The following is a 25,366-nucleotide window of genomic DNA, read 5'->3' on the forward strand; positions in this document are numbered from 1 at the left end:
ACAACACTGGGTTACGCTGCATAGCCTGTTCAGAATCTCACCTACTCTTCCAATGCCCAGCGTTTCAGAGGATGTCTGTGTCATCTCGAGATAAACTGCTACAGAGCCATTCGCTGTGCAGAAACTGTTTCCGACGTGGTCACCAGGCAAATGAGTGCACTTTGAATTATGTCTGCCGTAGCTGCAAGGGAAAGCATCACACACTAGTGTGTTTCCATTTCAAAAATACCACTAGAAGAAGGGGTGCCTCTGCTGATCGAACAAGCACCAGTAGTGCATAGTTCTCCAGTGAGACTAATTCCAACACAGTCGATACAACAGTGTCTTCCAATATGGCGATCAACCACTCAGCTCCAGTATTGCTGGCAACCGCCATCGTTCTAGTGGAGGACGATGAAGGAGTAGCCTTTCAAACTCAGGCGCTCCTAGATTCAGGATCTGAATGTAATTTCATGAAGGTCAAGCGAAGGCGTTCGAACATCGACGTCGTGTGAATCGGACAGTCAAATATGAAGGTGCGACATCGCGTCGAGGCCAAAATCAAGTCGCGAGTTTCACCATTCTCGCAGAGGATGGAGTTCCTCGTTCTTCTGACCGTTACGTCGAATCTTCCAACTACAAGTGTCCGACGTGCAGATTGGAAAATAACCGAAGGTGTAGAACTGACAGATCCATCCTTCTTCGAAGCAGCTGCTGTCGATCTGGTACTTGGTATCCAACATTCCTTTGATCTCTTCAAATCCAGAAAGGTTTCCTTGGGAAATGGGCTCTCGACGTTAAACGAGTCTGTTTTTGACTGGATTGATTCTGGTGTGGTCAACGATGCCGGTGCTGTAGTCCAACAATCCTGCTACACAGCAATGGCTACCGGTTTCGATGAGCTGATCAATCGGTTTTGGAGCTGCGAAGAATTGGAAACCAGCAACAACTATTCCCCAGAGGAGCATTTCAAACGAACCGTGCGGAGATCCGAAAATGGACGGTACACCGTGTCGTATTCAAGGAACCAGGATAAATTAGTCGAATTGGGCGGGTCAAGGGACATCGTGCTTCGACCAGGGTTCTTATATCAGGGTTCACTCACTTCGACAGTAGATGGGAGAGACTAGCGCGGAAGTGAAAAATTCATTTTCAGTGCAAAACATAAACAAATTCGGTGGCGTCCCCATATATAAATCCAAGATGGCTGAATCATGAAATTGGCATACTGCTCCACCTCTTTGTATTCACCTTGGCTTCGACGACTTTCATGGTTGGAACGTAGACTGGATAAAGATCCAGACTTACACGAGCAGTACAAGCAGTTTATGGTGGAGTATGAACAACTCGAGCACAAAGTGCATCGCATGCGATCGTATCAAATTCCGTTTTAAGGTCGGTATTCCAAATTTTGACGAGGATCAGTCAAAACGGAAGGTACTCTAGATAATAGCCACATTATTCGATCCACTGGGTTTGATCGGAGCAGTCATCTTGCGAGCGAAGCTGTTCATGCGATTACTATGGACGCAAGAAGATAAGGTTGGAAACCGACTAGGCTGGGATCAGCCTTTACCCCCGAAGCTGCTGGCAGAATGGCAGGTTTTTCACCATTAACTACCCCGAGTTAATCATTCAACGTTGCGTTGTTTTATCAGAAGCAGTGAAGGTTCCAAGCGTGAAGGCTCCAAGCGTGCATATGGAACTTGTGCGTACATCCGGAGCGAGAATCACAAAGGAGAAGTTTGGGCTGCTGTAGTGGAGCTTTGGGACCCGTGTCACCAAGAACAAATAATGTGTTGATCAATGTACGGTTAGAACAATAATGATTTTATTAGCGATTCTCAAATACAATTTTACCTACGGGAGACAGTCGAAGCCAGTGTAATTAGAGAAGGCCACTGGAGCCAGCACAACTTAGTAAGTGGCACTAAAAATGTGTGCATTGCAATTTGAGGTCTCGGACTAAAATTGCTGAGACTTCATTGATGTCAACGAACGGCTTTGAGCGTTCGTTGTACATCGATTGAAAGTATGAGAAATTATTAAAGGGTATGATGGCATGTGTTATACACATGCCACACTCGAAAGGTGGTACTGTTGAGACGCCAATCAATTCTCCGACTGGAGCTATGCGGAGCATTGCTTTCCGCGCAGTTGGCAGAGAAAACCTTAGAGTCGATTCAGGTTCCAATGGAGGTGTTCTTCTGGTCCGACTAAACTTGCGCTCTCTAATGGAATTAGGGAAATCCTTTAATGTGGACAACATTCGTTTACAATCGTGTGGCCAAGATCCAACGAATAACCGAAAAATATCCCTGGAGCCATTTTGCCGGAGTGAACAATCCGGCAGACCATAATATCCCAAGGTATTGAACCCGATCGAATCCATAGCTGTACACTATGCACCAGGGGGCAGCAGGGACTTTGTCCAAGGGCTTGACGACCCCTCCCCATGGCCACTGCGAGTTAGACCGGGACCATCGTCCCTAACTCCTAATCCCAAGGCGTCAAGCGAGGCCCCGTCAAGGCCCAATGATTCGCGGACTCGGGCAAGGTCGAATCGACCGAAGGCGTGCCAGCGAAGACGGTGGTGCCAAAGTCTACCCAGACTGAGGCTCAAGTATTTGCGGGTACGTCGGGGGTGACTGCTCCAACGGAGCAGACACAAAAACGGGGAGACAGTCTCCAGGGATAAGCTCCCTGGGGCCGCTCCAAAACGCGGAGGGTTACTACCCCGAACAAGGGTAGTGGGGCTGGGAAGCTGAACCCCGGTCAGGTACCTCCCAAACCGGGGGAGGAAGGACCTGGAAAGGTCCGTCCACTCAGGAAAGACGGTGATAAGGGGTTACGGCAGGCTGAAAGTTCTCAGCCGCACCAGACCAGGGAAATAGAGGAGGGTGACGCCTCCTGGACCCTGGTCAAGAACAAGAGGAAACCGAAGACGTCAAGGGCCGAAAAGAAGGCCCAGGCGAATGAGGGTAGCAAGAAGTCTAGGGTAGGCGCCAATCGCTCCAGGGGCGATGCCCTAGTCATCACGGCGGACGAGGCTAAGTACTCGGATGTTTTGAAGGCGATGAGGAGTGACGTCAAGCTCGGTGAACTCGGCGCCGACGTACGTCGAATAAGACGTACCCGGATGGGCGAGATGATACTCGAGCTGAAGCGGAGCGTCTCGCAAAGGCGCCGCCTACAAGAAGTTGGCGGAGGTGGTCCTAGGCGAGATGGTCAAGGTGAGGGCACTCACGACGGAGGTGAATCTAAGGGTTAAAGACCTGGACGAGATCACTGAAGTCGAAGAGCTCGTCACGGCACTGCGGCGACAGTGTGAACTGGAGACGACCACCGCAGCCGTTCGGCTACGGAAAGGTCCTGCAGGGACGCAGGTAGCATTGGTTCGGCTATCTGCAGCGGACGCCTCCAAGGTAGTCAAGTTAGAGAGCGTCAAGGTGGGATGGTCGGTATGCCCTGTGCGCATATATGTACGAGCAACCCGAAGTTTGCTTCAAGTGCCTGGAACCGGGGCACAAGCAATGGGACTGCAAAGGCCCTGACAGAAGCAATCTCTGCCGACGCTGCGGATTGGAGGGACATAAGGCACAATGCTGCACGAACCCTCCCAATTGTTTGATTTGCTCCAGCAAAGCTGTGAACAGCAAGCACCTCATGGGGGGTTCGATGTGCCCGGCGTTTAAGCGTGCTGCAAAATCAAAGTGCAGGTAACGCAGCTGGCTTGCTCGGCCTCGCCTGAGTGTTTGGTGTGCGCAGGTTTAGAGGAAACGGCGGAACACGTGTTGTTCGTGTGCTCACGTTTTCGCGCAATGCGTGACCACATGCTTGCCACATGTGGTCTGGACACTACCCCGGACAACCTAGTTCGGAGGATGTGTAAAGATGAAGTTGGCTGGAACGCCGTTTTATCGGCTATCGCCCAAATCGTCTCGGAGCTACACAGAAGGTGGCGCGTGGACTCAAGGATGGCTAGTTCAGGCGCAAATAAGAGGTGGTCCAAGGGATCGGAGTCGGCTTCATGGGTCATACCGGTGGTCATGCTCTGTGGTCGAACTCGATCCTTTTATCGAACAAGTGGCCGCGCGAAGAACAACATGGTATCGTCGCTTTCGTGGCGTCGGTCAACCGGGCGGGTTCCGAGCCCGAGGACGGAAAGGGGTCCTCGTCAAGGCTGGGGCAGGCGTAGGCCTCGCGTCGGCAAGTCCCTCTGTGTGCTGGCGAATAGGCCCTATCGCAGAAAGGTCAATTTGGGGTGCACGCGGCATTATCATTCTTGATACCAGTCGTGCAGAGGGAAGCAGGCGCGAAGTCGACCCTTCCCACCTTCCGAGGACATAGGGCGTGGTAAGGCCACCTAGAAAGCCGGCAACGCGCTGGCACGATACCATGGTGTTCTTCTAGAAAAGCGAGTTACGATGTTCGGTGCTGCAAGGACACGCAGCTAACCTCGAGGGTGCGTTGGGCACTGACCCCCCTTTGAAGCATTACTTTCTGGTTGTACCGAAGGGACTATGGGCTTGGCGGCAATGGAAACGGTTTAGCGGGTCGGGAATGTAGTCCTGCCTCCCTCGGTGATCCCTAACCCCGCACTTTCTGGTCAACCCAGGATGTCTGTTGAGCAGATTCCCCCACCATTGTTTAGGAAGAAAAAAAAAACACTATGCACCATGGCTCAAGAACATGGAAGAAGAATGATCAAGCTCATCAGCAACTCCCGTTGCACAAGATGTAGAAGCAGAGTTTCGTTCAACAGCACATCGTGCTAATGAGAAGTCCGAAGGGTTTGTGGGCTGGTACATTGTAACAGAACCATGAATTATGTCTGGTGTGTGTTCTTGAAGGTGAACTATAAGAAAATAGATGTCAGGCCATTAGGCCGAAATTCTCAATTATTCCTTCTTTCTTCCTTCTTCTTTCTTCTTCATTTTTCCTTCTTCGTTTTTTTCTCCCTTAAACATTCTTCCTTATTCCTTCGTCCGTCTTCTTTCTTCTTTCCACCTTCTTACTTCTTCCTTTTCCTTTTGTGTTTTCCCATTTTCCTTTTGTCTTCTTCCTTCTTTTTTATTCCTTCCGCCTTTGTTTTTCCTTCTTCTTTCTACTTTTTGCCCCTTCCCTCAGCCTTCTTCATTATTTCTTCTTCCCTCTTCCTTTTTCCTTCTTCCTGCTTCTTTCTTTCTTCTTCTTTCTTCCTTCTTTATTTTTCCTTCTTTCTTCTTCATTCTTCCTTCTTCATTCGTCCTTCATAATTCTTCCTTCTTCCTTCATCATTCATCCTTTTTCCTTCTTCTTTTTTTCTTCTTGTTTCTTCCTCCTTCCTTCTTCCTTCTTTCTTCTTCCTTCCTTCTTCTTCTTTCTTCCTTCTTCCTTCTTCCTCCTTTCTTCTTTCTCTTCCTTCTTCCTTCTTCCTTTTTTATTCATCCGTCTTTTTTCTACCCTCTTCCTTCTACTTTCTTCTTTCTTCTTCCTTGTTCTTTCGTCTTCCTTCTTCCTCATTCTTTCTTCCTCCCGTCTTCGTTCTTTCTGATTATTTCTTCCTTCTTCCCAATTCCTTCTTCTTTATTCCTTTTTTCTTCTCCCTTCTTCCTTCTTTCTTATTTCTTCTTCCTTCTTCCTCTTCCTTTTCCTTCTTCCTTCTTCTTTCTTCCTTCTTCCTCTTCCTTTTCCTTCTTCCTTCTTCTTTCTACCTTCTTCCTTCTTCTTTATTCTTCTTTCTTCATCCTTCTTTCTTCTTCTTTCTTCTTTCTTCTTATTTGTTCTTTCGTCTTCCTTCTTCTTTCTTCGGTTTTTTTCTTTCTTTCTCCCGTCATTCCTTCTTTCTCGTTCTTTCTTTCTTCTTCCTTCTTCTTTATTCTTCCTTCTTCTTTCTTCCTTCATCCGTTCTACTTCTTCCTCACTTCGCACAACTCATATCTAGCTCCTCAGTTCTCATCCGGCCTAATGGCCATTCGGCCTAATGACCGTTCGGCCTAATGACCATTCGGCCAAATGACCGTCGCTAACGGCTTCCGGTCTAATGACCCAGCATCAGGAAAATGTGGAAGTGCTCCAACTTTGCTTATTTAGATTTATTCCCCTAATTACCCCTCTACTAGTAAGACAAACCGTAATCAAGTGATTAGTGCATTCTGGCGGATAGATGATAGTGTAGACTTACGGATAAAACGGTAGGACTGAAGACTAAACTTGGTGCAATGTGTGGTGTTCAAGACCGGTGTGGATCATCTTTTCTTTACCAGATTGGGGCGAGTCACAATGCCCGACACACCACCCACACAGTTGGAGACTGCTTTTGACCCCGTTTGCCTGCTTCGAAGGACGTCTTGGCGGTACACGTGGGCCGAAGAGGGCATCGTACGTATTTTCCCGCGCCCTTGGCAGCAACAACCGGACCGGTAAGGACCAGGTATCAAGTTTTCTTCATCTTTCGTTTCATCCAGGCATTCTGAAGATTCATTAGAAGAAGAGGCTATTGTTCTGATGTGTATTCAGACAATGGCATAAATCTCGTTGGGGCAAGAAATCAATTACAGCAGATGATCGATCTACTTCGCAGTAAGCATCACCAGAACAGGGTCAGCTAAGACAGTGCTCAGGATGCCATACAATGGCACTTCAATCCTCCTGCTGCTTCCTAATTTGGAGGCCTATGGGAGGCAGCAGTGCGATCAGCAAAAATCCACATCCTGAAAGTTGTCGGTGATAACCCTGCGACGATCGAGGAATTCAACACTCTTTTGGTGCGGGTGGAGGCTTGTCTGAATTCCAGGCCTATTACGGAGATGTCCGACGAACGCAGCACAAACACAACACCCGAGAAATCCACCATCATTAATTTAGTTGTATAAGGATCACCTTACCGAATAGCCAAACTTCTAATTTTTAGTCTGCAGAATTTAATAAATGTTAAGAGTTAAATGTCTAAATGTGTAGTGTAATGTAGAAAAATAAATGTGGTGTATTGTGAGCAAATAAGGGGCCCTCCTTAGCCGTGCGGTAAGACGCGCGGCTACAAAGCAAGACCATGCTGAGGGTGACTGGGTTCGATTCCCGGTGCCCGTCTAGGCAATTTTCGGAATGGAAATTGTCTCGACTTCCCTGGGCATAAAAGTATCATCGTGCTAGCCTCATGATATACGAATGCAAAAATGGTAACTTGGCTTAGAAACCTCGCAGTTAATAACTGTGAAAGTGCTCAATGAACACTAAGCTGCGAGGCGGCTCTGTCCCACTGTGGGGATGTAATGCCAATAAGAAGAAGATGATTGTGAGCAAATAAATGAAGAAAGGCGAGAAAACCGAAGAAGGAACCCCAAACCATCCAAGGAACCCAAAACCCCACCAACCGAAACCTAAAAACCGGAAGCAGAAGGTAACGGCTCAACATCCCTACAGTAGTAAAGTAGTAAAATTCAGTGTTACTGCCCTTGGGCACTTCATCTTTATCTTCCACTTTTAAGTTTCGTCTAAGAATAATATTTTTATATTGATAAAATGGCAACCTATTTCGGCTGCCATCTCTGCAGGAGTTATCAAGCGATCCTTAGAGTCATTGTTGTCTAGTGGGTTCAAAGGTGGGATGGGCCGAGACTTGGATTTTAGAATTTTGGTCAACTTCCAGAACGGATTATAACAGTCTGGGAGAGCGCGGATCTTATTGGAAAAATAATTATTTCTGAGGTCCACCATTCTGGCCTAATTTTAGTCATGCAATTGCTCTGAGTCTTAAGCGCAGGTACCCCAGTACGTTGATACTGCCGGCGAGTGATATTTCGCATCTTGGTGAGTGTATCAATGGTCAGGGTGTTGCTTACTTGCTGGGCCTTTGGTACATTCTGCTCGCGGGCTAGGGAGAGCGCCTCCTGGATGAGCAGCTGCTCGTCGACGTCTTCGGATGACACCGGATGCCTCTGGTACAATTGATGTTCTCGTTCACGCACCGTTGAAAACGACCCCCAGTCGACTTAGTGGTAGTTTCACCGGGTTATCTCGTGCCGATTTACCGAAGTTCAAACTTCCGCCACCACCGGATAGTGGTCCGAGCTGAGTTCCTGGAAGACTACCGGCTGGGAGGCGTGATCTTTCATAGTCGTGATGAAGGTGTCAAGTGTTGCATGGTCCCGGACCGTGTCAACCGGGTAGGGCTGTCACGGCTCAGGATGGTGTAGTGGCCCTCCAGCTTGTCGTTGGACCAGACGACTCCGTTACGGTTTGAAACGGTGTTTCCCCACGATTGATGCTTTGCGTTCAGATCTTCAGCGATGATGAACTGCCTCTGACGCCGCGTACTACACTATATCCCTTCCTAGTTCGGCCGACGTGCCGACGTGAATTGTGTGGGACAGTAAGCCACGATGAACGTGACGACTCCGACAGAGGTGGTGACTTCCACTCCAATTTCTTCGATAAGTTTCAGCCTGAAATCCGGCAGCAGACGGCAGGCGATGTTGCACCGCAAAACGATTGCCACTCCTCCCCCTCTGGAGCGTGTTCGATCAAACCTTACCAGCCTAAAACCTGGAATTGTTGCACTTACCTCGGGCTTCAGGTGGGTTTCGGTGATGAAAGCCGCGTCAATCTCTTTCTCATGAAGTAAATCGCTGAGCTTGACGATTTTGCTCTTGAGCGAGCAAGCGATCCAAGTTACCAGACCCAACCTAGTAACCATGTTCAATTACGAAAAGGTCGAACCGGGATTTGCAGCTTCGAAGACGAGCTGCAAGTTGACTGAATATCGGAGCCAAGGGCTCCAGGGTGTAGAGCGGAGCGGAATCCTCCGGGGCTAGAGGGTCCTCATTAGAGTGGGGCGTCAAGGTCATTTTTTCAAATCAATGGTTTTTCGAAGCCATTCTGGGTCCTGAACAACTGCGCAGAATTTGGGACCGATTGGTTGCTTCCTCGCTTTCCGCATCGCGTTTGAAGTTTGTATGGAAATTAGTATGGCAGAACGTATATTTTTGCATTTCTACTACTAGAGGTTTCAGTTCATCGTAAAACAAGTGGCACATTGTGTTAAAGTATAACCCAAAGGATGCCGAAAAACTTTGCTGAAGAAGGCACGTTGCTGGAACGTCCACGAAAAAAGTTATAACAATTCGAACATTGAGTGTTCAAACCATATAAAAAATCGTTTATTCTTCCAGCACCAATAATTTAACTGAGTGTTATTTCGAAATAATTGATCTTATAGAGCTTTAGAGCTAATGGGAGCTATCCGGAATTATTTCACAAAGAAAAAAATCCGACAAGAAGGAAGATGGGTTTTGCCCTTCGATAACCATAGGTTGTCCGGTAGTGCTGACAGAAACATTGATTTCTTACGTATGGTTCGAACAATCAATTTTCGAAACGTAATAACATTTTTTGTCGACCTTCCAGCTACGTATCTTCTTCGGCAAAGTCTTTCGGCATCTTCCAGACTATATGCTAACGTATTGAGTCACGTGATTGCCGCTAAGAGCAAAAATGTAAAAAAGTACGTTTTCCCATACTAATCTCCATTTAAATTTAAAACGCTATGCGGCATGCGACGTTTCAACCAATCGAGCCCATATTTTGCACAGTTGATTGGGGTCCCAAAATGATTAAGAAAAACTATGATTTCATTTGATCGGACGAAGTTTGCGTTTTTCCATACAACTGCGCCCCACTCTAGTGCTCATCTTGCTGCTGGCGGAATTCTGGGGAGGGAGCGGTGGTCATTTGCTGGTGGACGGGCTGGATGTTGCTTTGCTTGGCTTGACTTCCGGTGAGACCGAGGCAGCAGCAGCAGCGAGTCTTCTTAGCGGTTGCAGCGGTGGAAGGACCGAGATCGGCCGCCGAGGAAGCGGGATTGTCGGGAAGTTTCGTTCGTCGAGCAATGGAGGCGAGCTTCGGGCTGGACGATTTTTTGTGGAAGCTTTCTTGCGGATTTCGCAGAACTCCGCGCGTTTTGGGCAGGCCTTCGTGGTGGCCCGATGCTTTTCCCCACAGTTGGCACACTTGGGGTCAGCCTCTTCCATTTGCTCGCACTCGTCGATGGTTTCCGCCGCACCGGGTGCAGCGTGCGTTCATGAAGCAGTTCCGCGTGCCATGGCCGAAGCGGGACAGTTCATGCACTCCGTCACGTCACGATGCACGGGTTCGTACTTTGTTCACTCGATGACGGTGCTGTGGATGGCCTTGATTTGCTTGAGGTCCTTCATGCTCCAAGTGCACCAGGTACAGCTGATCACGGTAGGCCCGGGAAGTGTCATGCCGGTGGATTTTGTAAATGTTGGTCGGCTTCAGACCACTTTCCTCCAGAGCTTCCTTCAGCTTCTTTTCGTCCACGTCGTATAGGCCACGCAGCACGACATTGAGGGATTTGCTGCCGGGAACGTCGTGGGGGTAAAGCTGGAACCGTTTCGCATTTAGGTGCTCCAGCGCCCTGTCGCAGTGAGACCTTCCTTCGGTCATTAGTTTTACACCTTCGACACACAGTCGAAAGGTACACTTCAGACCCCGGGCGATCAGTTTGCGGAGGTCGGGTCGAAGGTCCGACGGGTCCCCTTTTACGAAAATCGGCGCGCACATCTCCTTCCGCTCTGATGATTTATCGTGGAACAGAGGCTGTTGCTTCTTCCGTTTTTTCGTGGTATCCAGGAGATTGCCGGCATCACTTAATAAAAGAAATATTAAAAAAAATTACTTTCATTCATTCGCAGAAGGCATTGGCAATTACATTAGATTAGAAAATTTCGCCGTATTACATGTAAATGTTTTAAAAAAATCCGAAAAACATATTTGAATGAACATTATTTAATACTTTGGTTTTTAATTTTTGGGAAATTATATCATTAAACTTAACTTAGACTAGAAGTTTGGAGCCTCAACATTAAATAATTTATTGTCGACGTATTAGCAGTACCTTCTTTATTTTAGTAGGGTTACTGCTCCTTGACTTGTTTCATTTTTTTTTATTGTTTTCAGCAGTAAGGATACATGTTAGCAATAAGAAGCAACTAAATTTGTGCTGTTATTCTTTGATTGGCGATAATATTAATATATGTTCAATGAGATGGAAAACGGGACAGTTCCTATAAAAAAGCATCTTTTGTCCAAGTCTAAAAACTTGATTATTAGATTTTTTTTAACTTTAAACACTATCATCAATCAAAACAATCTATAAACGCCCTACATTTGCTTGAATAGGGCCTGCAATAAGGGCCTAATAGTTAGAAACAATGCAATTCTGATTATGTATTTTATTATTAGTATTATTTCCAGAAGTTTTGAATAAATAAATTGCTAATAATTCTACACAGCATGGAAGTTGTTGTTGTTTCCAATATCAATACCTATAATCAAAACACATAAATTCAAAAGTTAAATGTCAAGACTTTAAGTTTATATAAGTCCTACGTCTACTCGCGGTTATGTTTAAAACATTACTCATTGCTCGTTTTTTCTTTTTAATTTGTGAATTTCTTACGGTACTTTAAGAGATAATCCAGCGAACATTCAAAGAAATTCAGAGGCAGATAGGATATAACCTCCAAGGCTTGAAGATTTCTTCCCTGACCACCACAAATAGTGGGGCTACCCTAGGATGTGGTGTGGTTTAACAGTGGGCTGCAGATTGCCAGAAAGTGAAAGCTTAAGATTTTGGTATACTAGGCCGATATATAAATTGTCATTCGATCGAGAATCAAGCATGCAAATACAAAACTTCTTACGACGCACTCATTCGTAACAAGGTTTTTAACGCGTAATTGGTTCCAATTGAGAGAAAGTTTTAAGCCGATGCTCCCACTCCCAAAGAGGTTCTCGTTGTCTGGAAATGGGATCGTTGCAAAAGTTTTCCATCCCTCCCAAGAATTGAAATATGTTTTATACTTCCGCTTTTGGGGTTCCTTTGGTCGAACTTGCGGTTTTGCTGTCGGCGGCGGGCATTCCACAACGAATATACTCAAACGAAATGGAGATGGCCGGGCCGGGGCAGGGAAACAAGTGGACAATTCTGTTGACGTGGACCGGACCGGGCGATGCGGCAAGAAGATGGCGTGGGATCAAAAAGGACTTATATATACTTTAAAATTTAAATAGATTTTCCCCCAAAAGCCCAAGGATGGTTGGTTTGGATTGCTTCAGCCCTTGCGATGCAGTGTGGCGGACGTTTAAAGGAATTGGAAAAGGAAAGTGGTTGAATTTTTAGGCGAAAAGTTTTGAGGGTTGAATGTGGTTTTTGTGTGGCAAGAAAGGCAACGATATGAAATTACCCTAAAGGAAGGACACCAATTAACGAGTTAATTGAGATGATTCTCCGTTCGGGGAAAATAAGGATGGAAATTTAACTGAAAGAAGAGCGAAATGTTTTGAAGCGATTGTCTTAAACACTTGAGTAACTTGAGTAATTTACTTATAACTAAAAATTACTGGAATTAATGTCGCAATAAAAAGTTTCATTCTGGGCTGATATGATTTCAAATTCAAATTATACTCAGAATTTCAGATCCTATGGAGCCAGCTGCCATTTTAATCAAGTTTTTAAGAACTGTCGATGTCGGTAATTCGGTATTTCGTAGCCATACCCAACAAGGCGATTTTTAAGTTCGATGGTGAAACTCGTTTTTTATACTATGGACAATCGTTTTCACTTAAGGATAGTGAAAGAAATACGACGTTGCATTTGAGAACACTAGCGAGCTTGCGACGAGTGACGAGTGATGTCGTTGAGCTATGATGTGAATCGACATCCTGAGATCTGGTTATAATCATATCTTGTGCATAGTGCTGTGTAACTGCATTGATTGATTTCTCTTTGTCGTTTTGCGAAAATTTTATGTTTAAGTGTTAAAAAAGAAAATTGCATAATAAACCAGAAACAACTGCAAGCCTCGTTGCATAAACCTACAAACCATCTTTTTGCAACCAGTGGCATAAACAACTATTTTATCATCTATTCCAAAAATGTTCAAATTATTCAAAGACTTGTATTTTTTCATTCCCAAACAATGCGCAAAATACGTCATGCTAATGAATACGTGATCGGAATACGACACTCGGAAAAACGTGGAAATCGAAAAACGAAACCTTGACGTTGGATGTGTGCAGCGAAAACCGGAGAACGACGACGACGACGACGCTGATGACTGGCGGGAAAATTAGAGAACAAGCCTTTTTGTTGCAGCGTACTAACGAAGTCATTTAGCGCAAATGCTGCACCAAATGGAGCAGCTAGACTGGAAGAAATTCATTTCACCCCAAACCAACAGCAGCTCCAGTATCGTTGGGGGAGTGCGGAACCGAAAAACAGCAAATAGTACAAAACCTACAGGCATCGCCATCGGCGGCTCTACTTGATTCCGCAAATAACATAAACCTTGCTTATACAGTCGAAAGCTCGGTGGCTCGTTCCCGAACATAAAAAGAGGGGCAGAAGAGCTTTCATTCTAGAGCTGGGACCCAGTGCCAGCAGTGGCTGCCTAGTTCTCTCTGTCTACCAGCCAACTTTGACACCCGAGTCTCGAGCACGGAAGTAGCAGTAATACGAAAATCTAATTTCATGTCTCCTGGTGTGGTCCCGTCTCTTGCACATCGATGAGCTGCTGGGAACCAACGGGGTAACAACAAAAAAACCTTGTAGCAACTCCGGATGAAAACTCTGCAGACGGGAAGCAAACTGGGAAGTTGCGAAATTAAATTTCACTTTTAACTCTACCGCCTTTGAAAGTCGCCGCTTCAGACACGTGTGGGATTCGGACGTGATAACAACGGGAATGGAAGTCAAATTCATTGATCTTTGTTACGGAATCGATTATAATACCCAGCATATCCTGATTTTATTTTAGATTGCAATGATGAACTCTTTCGATAAAGAATACTCAACCGAAACTTTAGTTTATATGAGAAGTTTTTCACACAAATCGACTAAATCGACAAAATTGTTCAACTATGGTCGAAGAAGTACGAGAAAGGCACACAACGCCAATCGTCAATGCTGGCATGAGCCGCAAAGTTTGCTTTTCTAAATGTTAGAACAACTTAGAAAAGACTGATTTCCTAAAAAATGCTTTTGCTTTAAAAAATATGCATTGGTTTTAGTCATGCGTTCGCGATTTTAAGTGTTTTAGCTGGAAGATTGATAGGAAAAGGCAGTTTTATCACCCCTCTCCTCTAACGAAATGAAAATCTTGCTGTGTGATGATGACGATTTCAATGTCGGGTTCATAGAAAAAAGTGAAGCAAAAGTGTCAAGGAATGCAACAAATACCCAGCTAACAGTCAATAAAAAGGAGTGGTGGACCTTCCGTCAAACGTTAACCACATCTTCAACACACACGCTAACGTCCATTACGCTACTGCTTTCAACGTGTCAAAAATATCCAACATTACTACAACAGCCATCCCCTGACCCGGATAGGCGAAGTGCCTTAAAACTGGACGCCATAACCCAACGGGTACGGTTTCCTGGGTAGCTGGGAAGTGCGTCTAAACCACACCGGAACCACCGGGATGACCCCTGCACCCAGTAGTGGATGAAGATTCACCAAGCTAGAAGAATTTGTGCAGATCTCCCGGTCCTGGCCCTAGTACGGTGACGGACGCTTTGTTCTCCCCCGACGAACGGTGAGGGATTCAGGCCATCGAGAAGCAGTGAAACAAACGAAACAACAGATCCACCTACATGAGATAACATTTAGAACTTTAGACGCTAAGGGTATTGCAGGCCCCTCCGGGAGCCCCGGCTATTCATCTCAGGCAAGTAAGCCTCACGATTTCAGGATTATAAGTCCCAATAGACCTAGCATCCAAGGCACCTCTAGTACCTCAACCAGGGTCACAAGTCCTGTAGATTCAAGCGTTTCACTGTTTCTCCTCTCCGAGGACCTTCAACGTCAGTCAAGTTCCATTAGCTGATCCTACTCCTCCATATGCCACTCAAGCCTGACCTTCCAAGGAATTTCTGTAAATATTAGCACTCTTCCGGACACTTCCGGGGGCAGAATCTCAATTCCTGAAAGGTTTCTTACTCCTAGAGCAACAAAATCCAACCGGTACGTAAGCTTCATTTGCCTTCCTTTGTCAGTCACGGACCAAGACAGTCTTCCAGCTACTTTCCTGGCTCTCACTCCATGGACTGATCCACCGGAGGAAAATGTGATTCGGTGTAGTAGGCTTCGGTGAATAATTTTAGAGTTAAAGAGGCTACGAGGCTATGACATTCTGAAATAAAGATTGATAAAAAGAATATCGTTGTCTTGTTACTCCTGCATTTTCAGAAGTGAGATACCAAAGGTTATACTCAAAAAAATATCCAAGCTCAGAAGCTCGACTGTCAAGCGGATACAAGTTAGGGTGGTAGGTCATTTGGCATAAGGCCGTTTAGCATAAAGGTCGTTTACCATAATGTCGTATGGCATGATGGTTATTTGGCATAATAGTTGTGTAATTTCCAATTTCAAATATTTATAATTATTATCGCTTGAGCATTAATAGAGAGATGCTTTGAATTGTTTTGTTTTGAATTCAAGATTGTATCAAATCACTCCTATGTAAGTGTTGGTTAGGTTATGTCGAGAGTGTTACCGAGAAATCCGTGTTTAGTGTAGTGTATTTCGTGGAATAAATGTTGTAAATGCAGGTAATACTCGTGTCTCAGTGTAGGTTTTTCCCAGTCAGCTCCCTGTAGTAGGCTAGACCTTAAATTGAGCTCTAGCACCACCCTACGTAGCCAACCACCCACTGAAGTACAGTGTCCCACCACCAGAGGACCAAGGAAAAGCCCTTTGGACGGCCATGAAGGGGTGGCGTAATGTGGCCATTTGGTTGGAAATGAGGTCACTGCCCGAGGGACGATGGTATTGTATTACCGTCTCCCTGTGCACAGAACTCTTCACTAACGAAAAAGTCGTCGACCAAGATAGTTTGAGTTGGAAAACTAGGAGCTAGCATTTCGAAAGTGTTACATAGTGAAAGAGAAAGTGGACAGTGGAATAGAAGTCGGTGCAGTGGACATCAGGTAACCGGTAGTTACCTCGTAGTAGCAAAACCTGAACGCATTATTCCTCCAATTACCAGAACCCCGCCGTTTTTTTGGACAAAAACCAGAAGGCCGCCGTTTTGGATTTAGAGTCCCGAAGAAAGCCGTGGTGTACCGCTTCGACCAATACCGGCATCGTATCCGCCGAAGGCCAATCCGTCACCATATTGGCAGGTCGAGAGTGCGCGCCTCCGTCCCGGAAACTACAACGGACGCCCAAGCCACCCCGAAAGACAGTGGGACGCCATCGCTAGTCGCCGGCGTTCCTGGATTAGCCGCCATTGAAGAACAGGAAGCAGGAAAGGAAGGGAAGGTGTGGTGGAACTGTGGAAGGAAGTAGGGGCCCCGAAGTAAGGTTAGATTAGTGAATAAGGAAGTGGGAAGGAGAGATTAGAAGGGAAAGAGGTTAGAAAAGAGAAGCCGAATAAAGTGTGTCCTGTTAAAATACTGTGGTTTTCCTATTTGGAGTGCGAGAATTACCTGTCCGCGAGTTTCTTGAGGTGAGCGTGCCGACCCTGATGCCGTTTGATTCAGGGAGTCTCTGTGTTGCTCGAGGTATACTTACCAGGAATTACACTTCTCTCCCCCAGCTCGGGTAAAAAAATATTTACAAAGTGAATATTTTTTTATCTGCAAACCTCACTAGCTTTCACTGATCACACGTACCTCTGAACCTGCACAACACGAAAAACCAACATAGAGACAGTATTAACTTCTTTGACTGTAGACTTTGAAACTTTTCGCCCATGACGTACTAGATTAAAATAGAACAAATAACAGTAAAAATTGTGTGAATTTGGGCATTATTGCAATTGAGTTACGGGGTCATAAGTTATCATTGTTGAAATTATCAACTCAACTCAGTTTCATAAACATTTGTTATTACTGACCATCACCGTCTGTGACTCCGGTCTCCTGCGTACAAATTCCTATGTTTTAAACCTGGTAACCTCTGTGCAATTTTTACCAATTATTCACCGATTGCTTGGAAAACACCTTTAAAAAAAAACTTTAATACAACATGCATAAAAATTAAAATGTAATAAATACTAATAATAAATAAATTGGAGCATTGTATAATAATAAATTCAAACAAAATGTATAATGAATTATTTCATCTGTGTTGTCGGACTTTATTCTAGTACGTTCTTCGAGATAACGTTATCATTTACTCTTGTGTGCGTGATTCGGTTCTGTCAAAACTGTCAAAAAGATGTTCAATGTGGAACGGACAATATGCTGTTATCATGTGGTAAGTACGATGTGGTTTTAGCACGAAATTTTTATGATCTGCCGGCTACGAAAAACCTTAATATCGTGGGTAGTTGATTAATCTATATTGGCCAATTGATCTATCCATTGGTTTTGGTTTTTCGCTAGTTGATCATAATTGATTTCTTGCTAGAAGCTCATCCGTAGCTATTCTATGGTGCACCACGTGGTATTGAATGGTGGGTATGAATAGTGATTACTATTGTTTTTGTGCTACAGTGACGCTGCGACAAAATGTGATCTATTTCACAAAGTAATCTTGACCTTGACTCTGACTCTACTCAGTTGACTCACACGCCATCTCTATCTATAATCTCCTACACTCCGTTTCATTTTCACTTCAATTTCATTACAACCGAAAACTTGTTTGCAATATTGCATACGAGATCAACTATCGTTTATGAATGAACACTTTAAAACAAGACCTGAACTACTGTTAAAACATGCAAATTAACAAACTTTCTAAATTTACAGAAAAAAAACATGCATTTCGACAATTACGACGACTAAATGACTATGACGAAAATACTACTGATTACTATTTAGCAACGTTGCAACTAATTATGATCGTACACTGGACATCTTAACTGACGACATCTACGTACATATTTACTTCTACTACCCGGGATTCGACTGTCTGTCGACTTCTGGCAGGTGACAAGAAGGCTGAGTATTTCGAGATGATTTTTATCAAAATCTCTTCCTCGTTCCCTATCCAAAATTATCGACGATTAGAGCTTTAACTTTCATTCGTTTTAGGTACCTAAGCTTTTAAATCGGCGGCGGAGAAAACGCCCAATGATTTCCCCTGTGAATCTCCTACCTCATACGAACTGGTGCCAATTTTGCGCAGGATGACGCAAGGCGAGTATTGCGGTCCAAGCTTGGCATTAAACTGATTGCCTGCCGACGATTGGCGGAAGCTCCGCTTGAAGACTCGTTGACCCACGTCAAACTTCGGTGAGTAACGTTTATGTCGGAGATCGTAACGTCTTTTTGTATCTACACGCTTAAAGTCAAGTACACATCGCATGAATAGTTTTCACACATTACGGCGACGCCTTGGCCAACTCTCACTATGAGTGAAAATTTTGTGTGAAACACGAGCAGTCGCTGTGTAATGTCTCACATGTGCATGATATGTGTAAGTGAGTTTGCCTCGAACTGTCAAAGTCCCTTCGGGTCGCTATGATGGCGAACGGGTGCAGAATGTGAGCAGAAATCGTACTCTTTCGGAGGTTTTTCTTTTTGCTTTGATGGCGAAACAAAAAAGTGCGAATACAAGCATCGCACTTTGTTTTGTTAATCGAAACGATTGGAGAAGCCTCTGAATAAGTATGGAAAAGTTGGCTTACTTTACCATCAATTTGAAAACATACAATTGAGGTTAGGTTCGACTTTCGACTGCTCTCTCGCTGTGTAAAATGAACTCACCTAAAATCATCGGCTATCGGTTACACAAAAATGAGTAACATCCTAATTACTCATAATATGAGTTGTTCCAGGAGAGGCCCGTTTTGTGTGAACGGAACACAAAAATATGTAAGTCATTTTAAGCGTGTAATGAAAGTGAGGGCAGAAGAATCCGTCACCAAGGTGAATTTGGTTCCCTCTATATAACCCCGGAACTTTTCTATGCAGCGCAGTGCAGCTAGTCCCTCCTTTTCTGCCGCATGGTAGTTTAGTTCAGCTCCTTTGAGCTTCTCGGAGTGGTGAGCTACACGCTTAAAATGACTTACATATTTTGTGTTCCGTTCACACAAACAGGCCTCTCCTGGAACAACTCATATTATGAGTAATTAGGATGTTACTCATTTTTGTGTAACCGATAGCCGATGATTTTAGGTGAGTTCATTTTACACAGCGAGAGAGCAGTCGAAAGTCGAACCTAACCTCAATTGTATGTTTTCAAATTGATGGTAAAGTAAGCCAACTTTTCCATACTTATTCAGAGGCTTCTCCAATCGTTTCGATTAACAAAACAAAGTGCGATGCTTGTATTCGCACTTTTTTTGTTTCGCCATCAAAGCAAAAAGAAAAACCTCCGAAAAAGTACGATTTCTTGCCTCACATTCTGCACCCGTTCGCCATCATAGCGACCCGAAGGGACTTTGACAGTTCGAGGCAAACTCACTTACACATATCATGCACATGTGAGACATTACACAGCGAATGCTCGTGTTTCACACAAAATTTTCACTCATAGTGAGAGTTGGCCAAGGCGTCGCCGTAATGTGTGAAAACTATTCATGCGATGTGTACTTGACTTTAAGCGTGTAAAAGGGAGCATAAAATTTGGGTTGGTCATCACAGGAGCCGAGATAAGTTTCTCCTTGATGACCTGAAATGCATTTTCGGCTGCCGCGTTCCATTGCACCCTCTTTGGCTTATTTTTCAATAAGTCAGTGAGAGGTGCCGTGATTTCGCTGTAGTTTGCGATGAACCTACGGTAATAATTTATCATACCGAGGAATCGACGAAGCTGTCTTACCGATTTAGGAACCTGATATCTAGGATCGCTTGAACGCGATCTGGATTAGGCCGCAATCCTTCTTGGGACAAAATGTACCCAAGGTACGGCAATTCTTGGCAGCAAAATTTTGATTTTTGTAAATTAATGCACAGATTGGCTTCCCTCAAACGCTTCGCTAGGTCTCTCAGTTTTTGTATGTGCTCTTCGAATGTTTGGCTCATTATTACACGCTTAAAATGACTTACATATTTTTGTGTTCCGTTCACACAAAACGGGCCTCTCCTGGAACAACTCATATTATGAGTAATTAGGATGTTACTCATTTTTGTGTAACCGATAGCCGATGATTTTAGGTGAGTTCATTTTACACAGCGAGAGAGCAGTCGAAAGTCGAACCTAGCCTCAATTGTATGTTTTCAAATTGATGGTAAAGTAAGCCAACTTTTCCATACTTATTCAGAGGCTTCTCCAATCGTTTCGATTAACAAAATAAAGTGCGATGCTTGTATTCGCACTTTTTTTGTTTCGCCATCAAAGCAAAAAGAAAAACCTCCGAAAAAGTACGATTTCTTGCCTCACATTTTGCACCCGTTCGCCATCATAGCGGCCCGAAGGGACTTTGACAGTTCGAGGCAAACTCACTTACACATATCATGCACATGTGAGACATTACACAGCGACTGCTCGTGTTTCACACAAATTTTCACTCAGAGTGAGAGTTGGCCAAGGCGTCACCGTAATGTGTGAAAACTATTCATGCGATGTATACTTGACTTTAAGCGTGTACAATATCGTCCAAATACACGAATATTGCAGGTTCGAGCGCACCGTGGCTCAGCACACGATCCATCAATTTGCTCAGCGTAGCAGGACTATTTACCAATCCAAACGGTAGCCGAGTGAATTGGAATAGCCCTCTACCTGGGATTGAGAATGCTGTGTACCTTCTTGACCCACGACACAAAGGAATTTGTAAAAAGGCCTGGGATAGGTCAATGGTAGTAAGAAACCTAACTCTTCCCAATTGGCTCAGTATTCTGTTCTGATGTGGCAATGGGTACGCGTCCCTTTTTGTGCGTTCATTCAATTTTCTGGCATCTAAGCACAGCCTAACGTCTTCGCTATCTCTTTTCTTGACTGGAACCACAGGTAGCGCCCAGTCAGAATCTGATTCCTCTACAATACCGTCACGAATCATGTTGTCCAACGCCAGATGTATCTTCCGTTGGATCTCTGGACTCCAGGGATACGGATTCTTCCTGATTGGATCTGCCTTCTCAAACTCTTCTTTCATCTCTATCGTGTGTTCGCCTGGTATCGCTACTAGAAACTCCTTTTTAACCTTTTCTAATTCCTCCTTTTGACTGTCTGTTAATTCTTCCTCAATATCCAACTCATTTTGTACACCGTCGTCTAGTGCATCAATTGGTAGATCCTGGATTGTTGGTCAAACTTTGCCAAACTTTTGCCAAAAGTCGTACCCAAGTACACACCGACGGTTAAGTCTCGGAGCAATTATTACCGGCAAGATTTTTGTAGTACCATTGAATGTGATTGGTATATAAGCACATCCAAGGACTTCTAAGTCATCTCCAGAGGCTGTCTGCAGAGTGACCGAAGTGGGTTCCATTTTAAGATTTAATTGTTTTATAATTCTCTTCGCACCTATCCCTAGAACAGTCCGTGCAGCTCCACTGTCAAGGAGACCAATTAGCTCAATTCCCATCATATCTATTCTTGTAAATGGCCTGGCGTCTCCACTTAGTTTGACAAGCAAAGTGGCAATCTCGTCTTGCTTTTCGGGAATGCCATCCATCCTAGAATAGCCTAACTGACGTAGAATAGCAGTTGGATCATTTGACAATTTAGACTGAGGACTTTCCGAATTTAAAAGACTGTTCTGCCTCACTGACCAGTCTTTTTCAAGTTTTGAATGACAGGCATTGGTGTGTGGGAAAACCGGGAAATCCACATTTTTCGCAAAAATCGTGTCTTTCCGCAGGACATTCCTGAAAACTATGTCCATCATCATGGCAATTTAAACATAAACCACGCTTGATAGGAGTGTATGCCTTAACAATCCTTTGTAACGCGCTAGTTCCGCTGGAACTGGGTTTTTGTTCATCCTGCCTTCTTTCTTGCGGTTGAAAATTTACCGGAGTTGATTTAGGTTTGGGTTGAAATTTCTGCTGAATACTAACTTCTTCTTTTCTATATTTTGTGGGTTCATATTGGTTGCCTTCTTCTTCTTATTGGCATTACATCTGGGACAGAGCCGCCTCGCAGCTTAGTGTTCATTAAGCACTTCCACAGTTATTAACTGCGAGGTTTCTAAGCCAGGTTACCATTTTTGCATTCGTATATCATTAGGCTAACACGATGATACTTTTATGCCCAGGGAAGTCGAGACAATTTCCAATCCGAAAATTGCCTAGACCGGCACCGGGAATCGAACCCAGCCACCCTCAGCATGGTCTTGCTTTGTAGCCGCGCATCTTACCGCACGGCTAAGGAGGGCCCCTTATATTGGTTGCCTGTTTTCTTGTAATTATGGTTGTAATTCCGTCCTTGGTACCCTCCTTTGTAATTAGATTGGAACCTATTATCTGACTCATTTCGTCCTCTGTACTGTGATTGATTAACTTCTTCTATTTCTGTTTTAGGCCGTTCAAATCGAATGTCTTTTCTAGCGTACATTTGCCAGTTGATAGAGTCAAACTTTTTACCAAACTCTCTCATTCTAGGAATGGTAGACACGTTTGCAGCTAACATTGTTGTTCTACAATCGATCCTGGTGTTTCGGAACAAGACGTCAAATTTCCTGTCATCATCCCACTGTCTGGACATACTACGAAAGATTCGAACCATATCTAGATAGTAGTCCTGAAATTTCTCCCGCGGACCTTGTCTTCGCGCATTGGCTAAGCGTTCGTATTGGTAATCGATATCAACAGGTAGGAACTCACTCTTCAATTCTTTAACTAGACTAGCCCATGTTCGCAATTCGTTATTACCGTTGACCTCCATAAACCACGACCTAGCTTTACGCGTAAAAAGATGATGCGCAGAAACAAACAGTTCCGCATCCGAGAAACCTTCCGACCGCGCGTTAAATTCCAATTCTTTTAGGAATTCGTTAAGTTTTCTCCCGTTGTCCATTCCATCGTACCTAACCGACCATTTATGGACTGGTAATCGATTGTTTCTTGGCCTTTCTACTTCTCTCGGATGTGCGTTCTCATTAACATCTAAATTGATGGATTGAGAATGCCTGCTTCTCTCAGATATACTCTCCATCGAACCACACGCTTAAAATGAATTACATATTTTTGTGTTCCGTTCACACAAAACGGGCCTCTCCTGGAACAACTCATATTACGAGTAACTACCATGTTACTCATTTTTCAGTCGGTAACCGGACCTAACCTGAATTGTATGATTTCAAAATAATGTTAAAGGAAACCAACTTTTCCATACTTGTTCGGAGGCTTCTCCAATCGTTTCGATCAACAAAACAAAGTGCGATGATTGTATTCGCACATTTTGTTGTTTCGCCATCGAAGCAAAAGGAAAAACCTCCGAAAAAGTTTGAATCCTTGCGGTACATTATGCACACGTTCGCAATCATAGCGACCCGAAGGAACTTTGACAGTTCGAGGCAAACTCACTTACACATATCATGCGTATGTGAGACAGTACACAGCGACTGCTCGTGTTTCACACCAAATTTTCAATCATTGTGAGAGTCGGACAAGGCGTCGCCGTGATGTGTGAAAATTATTTATGCGATGTGTACTTGACTTTAAGCGTGCATATTTTGTTTTTACCCATTCATAAAAATCATGCTCATTATTAGTTTTCTCTTCTACAACATTCTCATTTTGAACCGACCGTCTTTCCATTGGCGTACTAGAGCTTTGCTTGGCTTGTTCTATCTCGCGAGGCTTTGGAACTGCCGGAGTTTCCAAAGCTTGAATCCGCTGAATCAGCTGATTCACAATTTCCTTCAGTTTTACATTTTCCTGCGAAAGCTCTTCCATTTTTTCCTTATCGTTTGTTTCAACCGTAAATCCTACCGCGCCTGCAACTTCAGTAGTCTGCCTATCTTCGCGTATCTGGGTATTTTCGGTGTTTTTGTTGGTATCCTCATTCGCGTTTTCTACCGTAACTGACTCCTTTCCTAAAGTTTGCTTATCTGATTGCTCACGAATTTGTTTCAAACTACACGCTTAAAATGAATTACATATTTTTGTGTTCCGTTCACACAAAACGGGCCTCTCCTGGAACAACTCATATCATGAGTAACTACCATGTTACTCACTTTTGTGTAACCGATGGCCGACGATTTTCAATGAGTGTATTTCACACAGCGAGAGAGCAGTCGGAATCCGGACCTAACCTGAATTGTATGATTTCAAATTGATGTTAAAAGCAACCAACTTTTCCATACTTATTCGGAGGTTTCTCCAATCGTTTCGATCAACAAAACACAGTGCGATGATTGTATTCGCACATTTTGTTGTTTCGCCATCGAAGCAAAAGGAAAAACAACCGAAAAAGTACGAATCCTTGCGGTGCATTCTGCACACGTTCGCAATCATAGCGACCCGAAGGAACTTTGACAGTTCGAGGCAAACTCACTTACACATACCACGCGTATGTGAGACAGTACACAGCGACTGGTCGTGTTTCACACAAAATTTTCAATCATTGTGAGAGTCGGTCAAGGTGTCGCCGTGATGTGTGAAAATTATTCATGCGATGTGTACTTGACTTTAAGCGTGTATCATTTAAAATTTTCATCTCAGCCTCTCTCACTGCTGTTATTGGCGAAGTAATAGAGTAAAACGTGTTCACTAATCTAATACATTCTCCTGCTATCATTGCTATGCTGTTCAACTCTTCTTCGGAATCCACACGTGATTTCAATCGCTGCATTCTAAACAGTACGTGTAGCAATTTAGATTTAAACTTTCTTTCTGGTGCTTTCAGCACTTTTCTACCCTCTAACACCACTTTCACTGTCTGTAGCTTCGCATCGCATTCAGTTAGTTCATTCATCGAGTCAATATCGTCGTATTTGTACTTTATGCATTCTTTATTCTCTCTTTCAGCCTTCATCTTCGTTCTCAATTTTCGTTCCAGCTTGCTGCGCGACTCATCTCTCATGTCGATGTTATGAATGAGTAATTCATGATGAAGTTCATCATCCGCGAGGTGTGCAGCATCCAGCGAGTGGTACTGCACCTGCAAAGGGGCTAACTCCATAATGCAAATTGGATAATTGAAAATACTACCTAGTTAAATGCTGAACGGTTTGCACGTTAAAAAAAAATTGAAAAATTAGAAAAGAACTACCTAGTTTTATGTTGAACGGTTTTGCACGTTAAAAAAAATGAAAAATTGTATATTCTAATAATTTAAAAAAAATCCTAGTTTAAGAAATCGGGAATAAACCACTTTTCTTTTTGTGTTTTATTGACAAAGTCTGCAATCACACACGCATGAACAAATGTGCTCCGATATTATTTAAATAATTGCCGACTTGTTTTTCAAACAATCGTTATTTTCACTCTTTTTTGGACTATCAAAACCCCTCCGAATACAATTAGAAGCCGAACCAGTTAAGT

General features: G+C 44.0%; 1 protein-coding gene and 1 long non-coding RNA gene across 3 annotated transcripts; both read left to right on the forward strand.

Annotated features, from left to right (window-relative positions):
• Positions 1–509: 509 nt before the first annotated feature.
• Positions 510–7,838, forward strand: LOC134222372 (uncharacterized). The gene is made up of 2 exons (XM_062701529.1): positions 510–982; positions 7,724–7,838. The coding sequence occupies exons 1-2, from the start codon at positions 510–512 to the stop codon at positions 7,836–7,838; spliced, it is 588 nt and encodes a 195-aa protein (XP_062557513.1).
• Positions 7,839–16,978: 9,140 nt separating this feature from the next.
• Positions 16,979–24,959, forward strand: LOC134227423 (uncharacterized). 2 transcript variants are annotated; one of them, XR_009983672.1, is made up of 4 exons: positions 16,979–17,243; positions 17,738–17,917; positions 18,023–18,223; positions 24,851–24,959. It is a non-coding gene; the product is annotated as an uncharacterized LOC134227423 (long non-coding RNA). The 2 variants fall into 2 exon arrangements; XR_009983673.1 differs by lacking the exon at positions 16,979–17,243 and adding an exon at positions 17,254–17,442.
• The last annotated feature ends 407 nt before the right edge of the window (positions 24,960–25,366 follow it).

The sequence above is a fragment of the Armigeres subalbatus genome, chromosome 3 (genome assembly GCF_024139115.2).
Source record: "Armigeres subalbatus isolate Guangzhou_Male chromosome 3, GZ_Asu_2, whole genome shotgun sequence".
Classification (NCBI taxonomy): domain Eukaryota; kingdom Metazoa; phylum Arthropoda; class Insecta; order Diptera; family Culicidae; genus Armigeres; species Armigeres subalbatus.